Below are 14468 nucleotides of genomic sequence, written 5' to 3' on the forward strand. Positions count from 1 at the left end.
CAAATGACCCTCCTCCTATTGAAAAAACTAAATTTGGTTCCAAGATGGCCGACTTTAAAATGGCCACTATGGTCACCACCCATCTTTTTTTTTTTTTTTTTCACCACCCATCTTGAAATGTTTGCAGCCTTACATATACTAATTTGCCACAAACAGGACGCTAATATCACCAAGCATTCCCGTTTTATTAAGGTGTATCCACATAAATGGCATATATATATATATATATATATATATATATATATATATATATATATATATATATATATATATATACATATATATATATATATATATATATACATATATATATATATATATATATATATATATATATATATATATATATATATATATATGCCATTTATGTGGATACACCTTAATAAAACGGGAATGCTTGGTGATATTAGCGTCCTGTTTCAGTAGGTGCGCGACAACACCGCTCTTGAGTATGCGCGCTCAACCCCCTCTCCCCGCTTTACAATACGCGCGCGACAACACAGCTGATCAGAACGCGCGCGACAACACAGCTATTCAGTATGTACGCGACAACACAGCTGATCAGAACGCGCGCGACAACACCGCTATTCAGTACGTGCGCGGCGACAACACCCGCTTTAGGTTCGATCATTTCCATCTTTTTTTTATCTCCGCTACTAGCAGCACACTCCATTTCCGCATTACTGGATCTGTAGCGACAACAGACCGCAAGGGATGATGGCCGAGCCTGGGCTGATGGGAATTGTAGTTTCCGCTACCTCCCGTTCGCTTCATTCGCCTGAGCAAATTTTCTCAGAAGACCTATAGTTTTACCGAGTCATGCGACTTCGGTAATATTGAAAAAAATTGCTATTGCGGTATGACGGTATTTACAAAACCGTTACATCCCTAATATATATATATATATTTTTAATTTTTTATAATTTTTTGATATTGTGATACTTCAGCTTGTGTAGTATAGTAAGATTAATTATTGATATCACGACAACCCTACCTATAACAGTTGCCGTGATATAACTATAAGGTGAACCCAGCTTGGCTTAAACCAAAAACAAACCACAAACAAACAAATGATCTGTAGGCAGTGTCTCAGCGATGTGACTTGGGTCTGTGTGAAGCGCTGAACTGAGATCAGTACAGTCTCCATGAGTGCTGAACGTGTCAGACTGCAGCCGCTGTTTAATTACTGTAAGGCTGAGCTGTGAATGACCTGAACACTCTGTGCTCTGTGTTACAGCTCTACTGCTGCTCTACGACATCACCAGAAAATCATCCTTCGACAACATACGGGTAAGAGCATATACAGACACGCACACATACACACACACACACATATATGTATTTATATATGTGTATGTATATATATGTTTACAGTTGACGTCAGAATTATTATTTGATTTTTTTTTCCCCTTTTTTGAATATTTCCCTAATGATGTTTAACAGATAAAGGAAATGTTCACAGTATGTCTGATAATATTTTTTCTTCTAGACAAAATCTTATTTGTTTTATTTTGGCTTGAATAAAAGCAGTTTTTTTTATGAACCATTTAAGGGTAAAAATTATTAGTCCCTTTAAGCTAATTTTTTCCCAGATAGTCTACAAAACAAACCATCAATATACAATAACTTGCCTAGTTAACCTAGTTATTTGCTGTTATCATGGCAAAGATAAAATAAATAGGTTATTACAGATGAGTTATTAAAACTATTATGATCAGAAATGTGTCGAAAAAAATCGGCACTCCATTGAACAGAAATTGGGGGGAAAAAAAACAGAAACTTTTGTTTATATTTTCCAGAACAACTGACCACAGAGTTAAAGGACCAGAAAAATATCAATCTGTAAACATGTTTTGTACTTTAAATGAGAAAAATAAGCATGCATTATGGATGTGACCAAAAAAGTATGCGAGTTTGCAGTCTACGATATACTTTGTAGAAATTCTGTGATTTAAACTGCACAACTCAACTGAAATAATGCTCATCAACAGGATAAAATATGTCAATATGACATTTTTGCATTTATGAGGGAAAAGTGTTGTTATGGATGTGACATTTCTCCGTTATGGATGTGACCGATGTCAAATTGCCACCTCTGTGGCTTTGGTAAATCAAATATAATTGTATGAAAACATTGACAGAGACATTTTTGAGTATTTATAAATTACTGTAAAATACAAACCTACACAAAAAAACTTAACAGTTTACATATTTTGGTGAAAACTAATTTTTTTTTATGGCAAGGTTTACTCGTAGCAGTGTGCTATGGCTGTATATCAGCACTGGTGGGAGGCGTCCGTTCTGCGTTGGCACGAGGCCGCAGGCTGAGGGCCTTAGCGCCCCAATAGTGCTAGTATACAGCCATAGCACACTGCTACGAGTGTGATATTGCGTTCATACAACAGTTTGACAGCACAATCTTGTACATAAAAAAGAAAATCAAACACAGAGAGTCGGAAACCCTTTTGTATTAGGAACTACTTTCTTCCGCCATTCATTCACATCTGCACCTGACGTCAAAACAGCAGAAGCTGTTACTAATTCACCAATGTCACTTTAGAGCTAGTGTTTGAATGATTCTCTATAGCGTAATGTGAAGCGGCGCTTCTGGTGTGTGACCACCTTAAGATGATGACTAAACAGCTGAATTTTGCTCACATTTTAAGATTGTAAGGCTGAACGTGACATGAAATGCCCTCCGTCTACAGAGATTTCTCACCAGACTGCTGTTGTGTTTGCGATAAGGAGGGACGAGGCTGAATCCAGCTTCTTTTTCGCAGGTTCTTATTGACTCTATCTGGTCCACCTTAAAAACCACAAGGCTTTCATTTTTCAGTTTTTTATTCGTGCTCAAGAGAACACACTGAGCAAGGGCCTACTATGCGGTTCTGGTGCCATCTTGTGGATAGACAACATCAACCGTCTTTGGCAGCCGATGAGGTCTCAGAAAATATTTTAAAATAGGCATTATTCTTATAAATAAACTGCATAATTGCAATCTAAACAACTACATTCTCGACTAAAAAAGCCTTAAACGTACATTTTGCTGTCTAACAGCAGTAATATTTGTCAAACTGTAGCCTGCTTGATGCTTGCTGTATGTGGGCGGAGTAATACACAGAGGTGAAGGGTGAAGAGGCCTTTGTGTGATGTTACTGGCAAAATATCGCACGACTATGAGCCAATCAGATTCAAGAACCAGTCAGAACTGTTGTGAGTGTGTGTGGGTGTATGTATGTATATATATATATATATATATATATATATATATATATATATATATATATATATATATATATATATATATATATATATAAATATTTTCTGAGACCTCATCGGCTGGCAAAGACGGTTGACGTTGTCTATCCACAAGATAGCACCAGAACCGCATAATACATATATATATATATATATATATATATATATATACATATATATATATATATATATACACCCCCCCCCCCCCCACACACACACATATATATATATATATACACATACACACACATACAGCGTAATTTTTTATGAATTGTGGGGACATTTCAAGGATTTTCATAGTTTTTGTACTGTACAAACTATATTTTCTGTTTTACTCCCCCAACTCCACCCATTTACCTCTCGAAACACAGTCATTCTGTTTGACCTATAAGCCTTTTGAAAAGGGGACATCAGCAAAGTCATCATCGTTTATTATTGCCTTGTAACACCTGTGTCATACCCATGACATTATGCGCATTATGTCCAGATATGACAAACGCGAGCACACAAACACACACACACACACACACACACGTCCTCATGCCATCTCCTCTGTTCTGCTGTAGGCGTGGGTCGTGAAGTGCCGTTTATTTGTGCTGCAGACGTGTTTCTTGTCCTTCAGAGTGTGTGTGTGTGTCTACACAGGCCTGGCTGACTGAGATCTATGAATACGCACAGAAGGATGTGGTCATCATGTTGCTTGGCAACAAGGTAAGTGGGACTTCCTGAAAGAAGTGAACTGAGATCAGCAGACCCTCTTCTGAGGTGCAAATATGTTTTAATGCACACACACACACACACACACACACACACACACACACACATAGTTTTAGATCTGCTTATTTGTTCTGTGCTTGTCTGTTGTGTGTTTGATTTAAGCAATTCGTTTTAGCCACAAGCGTTTCTGCCACGCTGGTCTGCTGTAGTTTTAATCTGTTGTTGTGTGGTCAGGGTGTGCTCTGGTTAAACTGCTCAAACTGGTTTTACAGTGGATTAAATAGCGCCCCCTGGTGGACCACTCCAGCCAGAACTCCTCAGTTTGATGTGTGTGAGTTCACTATAGTTCAGATGAAAATGGAAACTGGCACCATTTGCTTAATTGTACTGAAGGCCATGCGTTCAGATACTTTTTTTCCTCTCGTTTTCTCGTGATCACGACATAACAAATAGTTATGTCGTACTTCAGACGCACATTTTGGGCAACACATTAAAGGCAGCCATGAGCACAAAGGCACATGCTCATGATTAATGTACATTTATGATTATATACAGGTATAGATTATACATCATTAACTTAACTGTCCCCACTTTTTGAGCATAAACATGAAAATGACATCATGGCAATCTTCAACGCATTGGTGCAGAGGTTTACTGTAACTTTGGACTCATTTTCGAGAAGACTAAAGAACTAGACATTACCAGATTGTAGCTGAAAAAGTTCCAATGGGTTAGTAAAACATCAGTAATGTGCCTGTGTGTTTATTTTCTTTACCATTTTACATTAAATGTGTATTTTGCAGAACATGTTTAGCCTAACATTGACAGAAAAATCTAAGTTAAATATCTGAGCAAATTATATTCTGAAGTTGATATCTAAAAGAATGAGCTTTCAGTAGGATTTTGTTTGGGTGTAGTACCAAACATGACCACTAGATGACACTCAGTTTCCATTGGTGACCATACAAAAGTGCCCCCCTATGTTTTGAGGAATATGTAACATATTTTTTCATACTTTTAACAATATTTGTAAAGTAGACATCCATTTCTAAAGTAGTACATGCAGTTATTAGATTTAAATTTGCACCCTAAAACCATCTAAAAAATGTAGATTGCTGTAGCAAAGTAATGCTTTACAACTCTGAAGAGTTTCCTTGTCGCAAATTAAGTTAATAAATAACTGTTGCTCAGTAACATCTATCAAAAGTCAGTCACCAGATGTAGAAACTACACCTTTTAGGCTTTCAAATGATATATAGTTAGTCACGATTGCTTTGTTTAGACTATAGTATTATATAAAAATGTAACTGCCAATGCTCCCGCAGGTTGAAGAGTAATTGTGTTTTAATTTACTACTCTTACATAACAAACAACTAATTTTAAATGTGTATTAAAAATACTTAGACCTTTTCCAATGATATAGAATTTGTCATAATTAGATTAGCATTTAATTGCAATATAGGGAAGTAAACTTAAGCGTCCCGCTGTCTTAAGGGTTTAAGAAAAGTGGCATGTAAATAAATGACTTGTGATTGTGTTCTTGCAGTCAGACATGGCTGCTGAGAGAGTCATTACACATGAAGAAGGAGAAAAGCTGGCCAAGGTATGAGCGTACATGTATTTACCATACCATACTGTTATAAAAAATTAATAAACCTTATGAACTCAATATGCTTCTGTTATATAGGAATATGGCGTCCCTTTCATGGAGACAAGTGCCAAGACTGGAGTCAATGTGGAGCTCGCTTTCCATGCCATAGCAAGGTGAGAGACTTTTACGTCAATATTTCAACAATCGATGCTCCACTTTTTGAACATAAACATAAAAATGACATGTTGAATTGTATTAAATGATGGCAATCTTCAGTGATTGATGCGGAGTTTTAACCTTGGTGTCATTTTAAAGATGTCAGAATGTAGCTGAAAAAGTTTAATAAAACAAAAGTAATGCACATTTGTGCTTGTTTTTATCATTTTACATTAAATATGTATTTTATGAAACATGTTTTAGCTTGAGGTAAATAATTGAGCAAATTAAATTCCAAATTTGAAGTTGATATCTCATAAATTGAGCTTTTAGTAGGATTTTGTTTGTGCGCAGTACCAAACATGACCACTGGATGGCGTTCAGTTTCTTTTGGTGGCCATAAAAGAGCGCCCCCTATGTTTTCAAGATTTTTTAACATAGTTTTGATAATATTTGTAATGTTGACATCAAATTCTAAAGTAGTATGGGTAATTCGGTGATATTTAATTTAAATTCAACGTCTAAAAACATCTAAAAAATGTGAATTGCTGTAGCAAAGTAATGCTTTACGATTATGAGTATCCTTGTCACAAATTAAATGAATAAATAACTGTTGCTCATTAACATCTATTAAAAATCAAATCAGCTTGGTCTCATTTTCAAAGACGGACATCGGAATGTAGCTGAAAATGTTCAAAAAGTTTTGTAAAACATAAGCGCTTTTGTTTATGCAAAAAAATAAAATGATACATGTGTATAGTTTTACATAAAATATGCATTGTACAAAACATTTTAGCCTAAGATTGATCAAAGTTAAAAGTCTGTGTAAATGATTTTCCAAATTTGAAGTTGATATCTCAAACAATGAGCTTTCAGTAGGATTTTGTTTGGGTGCAGTACCAAACATGACCACTGGATGGCACTCAGTTTACATTGGTGATCATATAGGGGCGCCTTCTGTTCTGAGGATTTTTACAAATATTGTTGACAATATTTCTAAAGTAGACATCAAGTTATAAAGAAGTATGGGTAGTTCGGTGGTATTTGATTCAAATCTAACCTCTAGAAACATCTAAAAAATGTGGATTGCTGTAGCAAAGTAATGCTTTACGATTATAATGAGTATCCCTGTTGCAAATTAAAGTAATAAATAACTGTTGCTCATTAATATCTTTAAAAATCAGATCAACTTGGCCTCATTTTAAAGAAGACGGATGTCAGAATGTAGCTAAAAATGTTCTAAAAGTTTTGTAAAACAAGTTAAGCGCATTTGTCTATGCAAATAATAAAATAATGGATTTATATTTGTATATTTTACATAGAATATGTATTTTACAAAACGTGTTTTAGCCTAAGTTTGATCAAAGTTAAATATCTAAGCAAGTTATATTCCAAATTTGAAGTTGATATCTCAAAAAATGATTTTGTTTGGGTGCAGTACCAGACATGACCACTGCATGACATTCAGTGTGCATTGGTGACCATACAAGTGCGCTCCCTGTGTTTTAAGGGGTATAACCTGCATTTTTTTTCATACTTTAGACAATTTTTGTGAAGTAGACATCAAATTATAAAGTAGTATAGGTAGTTCAGTAGTATTTGATTAAAATTTAACCTTTAAAAACATCTAAAAATGTGGATTGCTGTAGCAAAGTAATGCTTTACAATTATAATGAGTATCCTTTCTGCAAATTAAAGTAATAAATAATTGTTGCTCCATAACATCTATTAAAAATCAGATCAGCCTGGTTCCATATTAAAGAAGACGGACGTCAGATTTTTGCTAAAAATGTTCAAAAAGTTTAGTAAAATATAAGCAACCTTGTTTATGCAAATAATAAAATGATGCATTTATATGTCTATAATTTTACACAGAATATGTATTTTACAAAACCTGTTTTGGCCTAAGATTGATCAAAGTTAAATATCTGAGCAAATTATTTTCCAAGTTTGAAATTGATATCTCAAAAAATGATTTTGTTTGGGTGCAGTATCAAACATGACCACTGGATGACATTCAGTGTCCGTTAGTGACTATACAAGTGCGCCCCCTGTGTTTTAAGCTGTCTAACCTGCATTTTTTTTCATACTTTAGACAATATTTGTTAGACATCAAATTCTAAAGTAGTATGTGTAGTTCTGTGGTATTTGATTCAAATTAACCTCTAAAAACATCGAAAAAATGTGAATTGCTGTAGCAAAGTAATGCTTTACGATTATAGTGAGTATCCTTGTTGCAAATTAAAGTAATAAGTAACTGTTGCTCTATAACATCTATCAAGAATCAGATCAACTTGGTCTCATTTTAAAAAAGACAGACGTCTGATTTGTATAAATGTTCATAAAGTTAGCAAAACATAAGTTAAGTACCTTTGTTTATGCAAATAATAAAACGATGCATTTATATGTGTATAATTTTACATAGAATATGTATTTTGCAAAACATGTTTTGGCCTAAGATTGATTTAAGTTAAATATCTAAGCAAGTTATATTCCAAGTTTGAAGTTGATATCTTAAAAAATGATTTTGTTTGGGTGCAGTACCAAACATGACCACTGGATGACATTCAGTGTCCATTGGTGACCATGCAAGTGCACCCCCTGTGTTTTAATGAGTATAACCTGCATTCTTTCATACCTTTGACAATACTTGTGAAGTAGACATCAAATGATAAAGTACTATGGGTAGTTTGCTGGTATTTAATTTGGATTTAGCCTTTAAAAATCAACAAAAAAAGTTTATACGTGGATTGCTGTAGCAAAGTATTGCTTTACCACTTTAATAATTAACCTTGTTGCAAATAAATAAATAACTGTTGCTCCGAAATATCTATCAAAACAAGATATTAAAACTGGGAATTTTAGGCTTTCGAATGATATATAGTTTGACATGATTGCTTTGTTTAGATTATAATATTATTGTCTAAAAATGTAAGCATAAATGCTCTCGCAGTATGAAGGGTGACAGTAAATGACTTTTAATCTGTTACTCTTCCTACAAAACAAACTGTGGTAAATTATGCATTAGAAAGGTCTTAGACCTTTCCAATGATATACAGTTTGTCATGATGGGATTTAATTGCAAACAAGGGATGTAAAATATTAAATACAGTTAGAGATTGAAAAGAGCATTAGACGTTATGACATTGACACTAAATTACATGTTAATTGCAATTAAATGGAAATGTTTTATCATTTCAATTGAAGTCAGGTGAACTTTTGGGTTTTTGACCCACTTAAGTAAGACCTGAATCTATCTGAAAAGCATATTTCGTTAACTTAAATATGCTTAATATATATTGAAATGTGTTTTAAATATGTTTGTAAATAAACATTTGTAATAAAGATGAAGTAAACACTTAAACTATGACTTTTACCTTTCATGTTTTACCATTTTTTCATTATTGAAAAGTTACTGATGACACACAATAATATACAGTAGTTGATAAATATTTTAAAAGTTTAATACAAAAATGATTCTTTAGGTCCAAATGAGTGAGTATACAGATATTGAAGCATAATGAGCCCTCAGAAACAATCACGAAAGTGTGTCTCTTTAAGTACAAAGTGGCCTTTTATTACATCAATATTATATTATCTGCAAGTACTGCACAGCTAAAGTACACAAGTGCACGTTCAATACACTTACAGTAAGTGCACTTATTCTTCACAATCCACTTCATAAGAAGTTCAAGGCGTTTTTGTCCAGTGTTTGCTTTGCCTGGAAGAACGTATTTTATTGCTAATTACTTATTTATATTAGTATTTAAATGTGTTTAGTATTCATTACACTGCTCACTGGAATACTTGATTGTGATTGGTCAATCATGACATTTCATGATATGTTATGTTAGGGATAAAGTATATCCAGGACGTTGTTATCACAGAATAAAGCCAGACAGGTTGTGTAAGTGTGGAGGGTTTATTCTGCAAAAACGCAACCTCCTGGATGTACTTTATCCCACTTATTACATGGCTACTTGCCACAAAACATGAAAGTTAGACACAAAATGTTGTTCTGAAGAGTAATAATTGATTATTTAATTAAACTCAAAGCTGACAGAAACGAAATAAGGTGGAGTATACACTAACCTGCATATTATTCAAACACTAGATGGCGCCAGACGGTCAAACACAAACCTGACAGAAACTAAAACAGCTGATGGAGTATACACTAACCTGCGCATTATTCAGACACAAGATGGCGCCAAAGAGTCAACACAAGCTAAAAAACAGCTGATGGAGTATACACTAACCTGCTCATTATTCAGACGCAAGATGGAGACAAACAGTCAAAAACACAGTGGACAGGATAAAAAAAGCTGATGGAGTATACACTAACCTGCACATTATTCAGACACAAGATGGCGCCAAATGGTCAAACACAATGTTGATAGAAACAAAAACAGCTGATGGAGTATACACTAACCTGCGCATTATTCAGACACAAGATGGAGACAAACAGTCAAAAACACAAAGTGGACAGGATAAAAAAAGCTGATGGAGTATACACTAACTCGCACATTATTCGGACACAAGATGGGGCCAAACAGTCAAAACAAATCTGACAGAAACAAAAACAGCTGATGGAGTATACACTAACCTGCGCATTATTCAGACACAAGATGGCGCCAAAGAGTCAACACAAGCTAAAAAACAGCTGATGGAGTATACACTAACCTGCACATTATTCAGACACAAGATGGCGCCAAACGGTCGAAAACACAAAGCTGACAGAAACGAAAACAGCTGATGGAGTATACACTAACCTGCGCATTATTCAGACACAAGATGGCGCCAAACGGTCGAAAACACAAAGTGGACAGGATAAAAACAGCTGATGGAGTATACACTAATCTGCACATTATTCAGACACAAGATGGCGCCAAAGAGTCAACACAAGCTAAAAAACAGCTGATGGAGTATACACTAACCTGCGCATTATTCAGACACAAGATAGCGCCAAACAGACAAAAAAACAAAGCTGACAGAAACTAAAACAGCTGATGGAGTATACACTAACCTGTGCATTATTCAGACACAAGATGGCGCGAAATAGTCGAATCACAAGCTGAATGGAGCATACACTAATCTCTGTATATTATTCATTCACAAGATGGCGCGAAACAGTCAAAAACATTTAAAAAACCGCTGCCTGATAGACAAGCAGATATAAATGTGGATGCAAGTATGTGGATGAAATAAGCGGAATACAGTACATCTAAATTCCTCCAGTCTTACACAACACCTGCTGATAATCCTGTCAGGCCTTATTCTGTGAGAACAGCCATCTGGATGTACATTATACCTAATATTTATGTTATTTTCAACCATTTCTCTCTCTTTCTCTTCCGCACAGAGAACTAAAGCACAGAAACCTGGAGCAGCCTCACGAGCCCAAGTTCAAGATCCACGATTATATCGAGTCGCAGAAGCAGAAGTCGAACTGCTGCGGCGGCATTATGTGATCCTGATCTCAACGCCACACTTATTAGTGCACAAAGACACCTATGTGTGTGTGTGTGTGTGTGTGTGTTTATGTGACATATGAGGACAAAATGTGTATAATGACCTAGGTATTACAATGTTAAGGTGATTTATGAGGACATGCCTAGTGTCCTTGAAATCTTAACTGGGTTTTTTGTGTTCCCTCTGACCCTGCTGAAAAATCCAGATTAAACCAGCCTAGACTGGTTGGCTGGTTTTAGCTGGTCAACCAGGCTGGTTTTAGAGGGGTTTTGGCCACTTCCAGGCTGGTTTCCAGCCATTTCCAGCCTGGTCTTAGCTGGTTAGGCTGGGAGATGACCAGCTAAAACCAGCTTGACCAGCCTAGCCAGGCTGGGAGCCCAGCCAAAACCAGCTATGTCCAGCTTAAACCAGGCTGGTCAAGCTGGTTTTAGCTGGATTTAGCTGGTCATTTTCCAGCCTGACCAGCTAAGACCAGGCTGGAATTGGCTGGAAACCAGCCTGGAAATGGCCAAAACCCCTCTAAAACCAGCCTGGTCGACCAGCTAAAACCAGCCAACCAGCCTAGGCTGGTTTAAGATGGATTTTTTAGCAGGGGAGGGTTTGGTTTACGGCTAGAGGACTTATAATAAATGGTTTTTACAATATAAAATATGTAGAGTCCTCATGAATCACATAAACCAAACCTGTGTGAGAGAATGAGCCGTCTTGGTGTGTGCGAGTTTGATCATTTTCCCTCCCAAGCCCCTGTTCGCTTTTGTAGTCAGGAATCAACAGCCAATTACTGCTGAGGTGCATCAGAGTACTTTACGTTTCAAGATGTCTGCTTTATAAACTGTATTAATCCAGGTGTGTACAGTATAAATATACCTACAGGTGTGTCTGATTATTTCCGGGATGTCTGTTTGTGCAGTGTGGGTTTCTCCGATGGTTTTAGCCTCTATCTACACACGGTATCTATGTGATATATTAGTATTATACGCCACGCAGATGTGCTCTAACTGGGCAGTGAGCTTGTGTGTGTCTGTAGTGTGTTTTTTTTTATATAGAGAGTCTTTATATTTCAGCTTCTGTTAAGTATTATGTTTACAATCGGAGTGTATTCACTTGAAAACAAAACAATCATAGCACAGCTTGACCGAGTCAAGCCTGATTATGACACAACCTTGGCTTCATTTTGCTTTCTTTAGCGTAGAAGCATGTCAAATATGTCAGCCCTGCTGAAAAATCCACCTTAGGATGGTTGGTTGGTTTTAGCTGGTCGACCAGCCTTGTTTTAGAGGAGTTTTGGCCACTTGCAGGCTGGTTTCTAGTCATTTCCAGCCTGGTCTTAGCTGGTCAGGCTGGAAAGTGACCATCTAAAACCAGCTTGACCATCCTGGTTTAAGCTGGACATACAGTAGCTTTTGGCTGGGCTCCTAGCCTGGCTAGGCTGGTCAAGCTGGTTTTAGCTGGTCATCTTCCAGCCTGACCAGCTAAAACCAGGCTGGAAGTGGCCAAAACCCCTCTAAAACCAGAGAGGTCGACTAGCTAAAACCATTCAACCATCCTAGGCTGGTTTAAGCTGGATTTTTCAGCAGGGACAGCTGTATGTCACAGCACACAGTATGATTGATGTGAAGTTATGTTGATTTCTTGTCATCTGAACGCATTTCTCTCCTCACCGTGATCACGAAGTGCCATGAACGTCCACTGTAACCACATACACACACGTTTTGTGAGGATTTTTTTCATTGTTTCATAATTTATGAATAATTAAAGCCACAGGGGGGCGATATTACCCGCCGAGAGTTACTAATAAATAATAATAATAATAATGAGCTTAATGATTTATTGTTGCCTTACCTTTAAACTTTCTATGTGTCCTGTACTTTTGAATAAAGTGAATATGTGAACTTCCTCTGATGTGAATGAGTCGATGGCCGTGTTGTATTCACTCCTTTAAGCTGTTTTGTATGAAATCATCTGCCAGATTAATAAATGTTCGTGTTGATTTGGTCTTGACGGCTTTTTGGCGCGATGTTTGTTTTGCGACGTCACCGCGAGTCACGTGACACCCCTGCTGAAAAATCCAGCTTAAACCAGCCTAGGATGGTTGGCTGGTTTTAGCTGGTCGACCAGTCTGGTTTTGGAGGCGTTTTGGCCACTTCCAGGCTGGTTTCCAGCCATTTGTAGTCTGGTTTTAGCTGGTCTTGCACTTTTTATCTATGCATGCATTTTTTATTTTTATTTATTGCAGTGGTAAACAATAAAAATTATTGATTTAAGTATTGTTTACATCTGCGATAAACAAACAAAGAAAACAACAAATAAATAAATAAATAAATAAATAAAGTGCAGAAGTGCTCTAGGTGTGTTTCACTTAATAACAAAATGTTTTTTTAAGTGTGAAACTGTGAAAATGTATCATTAAAATAGAATATTTTGCCAATTATTTTATAAGTTCATTGTTATTATTATTATTATTATTATTATTATTATTATTGTTGTTGTCATTTTATTTAATTCTCATTGTCTTTCTGTATTACTCCTGAGTTTACATCGTCATCCAATGTTACGATTTTAAAAAGTTCTATTGTTTACATCTGTGATAAACAAACAAATAAACAAACAAACTAACAAATAATTAATTAATTAATTTAAAAGTGCAGAAATTTCCCATGTGTGTGTGAGAGTTACTTTATTACAAAGAGAGGCTACTTTATTACAAAATGTTTGCTATAAAAGAAAATGTGAAACAGTGTAAAGGTTTTATCAAATCATATTTTGCCCGTAAATAGTTTTAATTAATTTATATTTATTAGTATTATTATTGTCATTTAATTTAATTCTCTTCTAATTGTCTTTCCGTATTACTTTTGTTTTAACAACATTCAATGTTACGATTAATGAAAAGTCCTATTGTTTACATTTGCGACAGACAGATAAATAAAGTGCAGGAATTTCACTTCAAGTGCAGAAGAGTTATTAAATTACAAAATGTTTAAACAGTGTGCAGCTGAAAATGTGTAATTAAAAATGTAATATTGTGCCTCTGTAATTTAATATTTTTATTATTATTAGTGTCATTTAATTCTCATTGTCTTTCTGTATTACTTTTGAGTTCACAACGTCATCCAATGTTACTATGAATTATTTAAGGGTACACAAACAAACCAATAAACAAACAAATACAGATTTATTTATTACAACATTTATTGCAATAATGCATATAATATTACAAAATATATAAAAATAAAATTTTCCCCCGGTTTAAGGGAACAGTAGAAGTTTTTTTTAA

At 35.5% G+C, this 14468-nt stretch overlaps 1 protein-coding gene across 50 annotated transcripts in view; it reads left to right on the forward strand.

The window, feature by feature from the left end:
• The window catches only part of zgc:112183, a 55264-nt gene extending 42083 nt beyond the window's left edge, over positions 1-13181 (forward strand). For 3 of the 50 annotated variants that reach the window (XR_015479819.1, XR_015479797.1, XR_015479806.1), the window contains 7 exons: positions 1238-1290; positions 3904-3969; positions 5522-5578; positions 5663-5739; positions 11082-11382; positions 11721-12478; positions 12655-13087. Coding sequence is in view for 3 of the 50 variants with exons in the window: in XM_087242671.1 (XP_087098797.1) it covers positions 1238-1290; positions 3904-3969; positions 5522-5578; positions 5663-5739; positions 11082-11190 (362 nt within the window). In the remaining 47 variants the exon portion in view is untranslated. 50 annotated transcript variants of the gene reach the window in all.
• Positions 13182-14468: the final 1287 nt, after the last annotated feature.

Source organism: Danio rerio, chromosome 3 (assembly GCF_052040795.2).
Source record: "Danio rerio strain M-AB ecotype USA chromosome 3, GRCz13ab, whole genome shotgun sequence".
Lineage (NCBI taxonomy): Eukaryota > Metazoa > Chordata > Actinopteri > Cypriniformes > Danionidae > Danio > Danio rerio.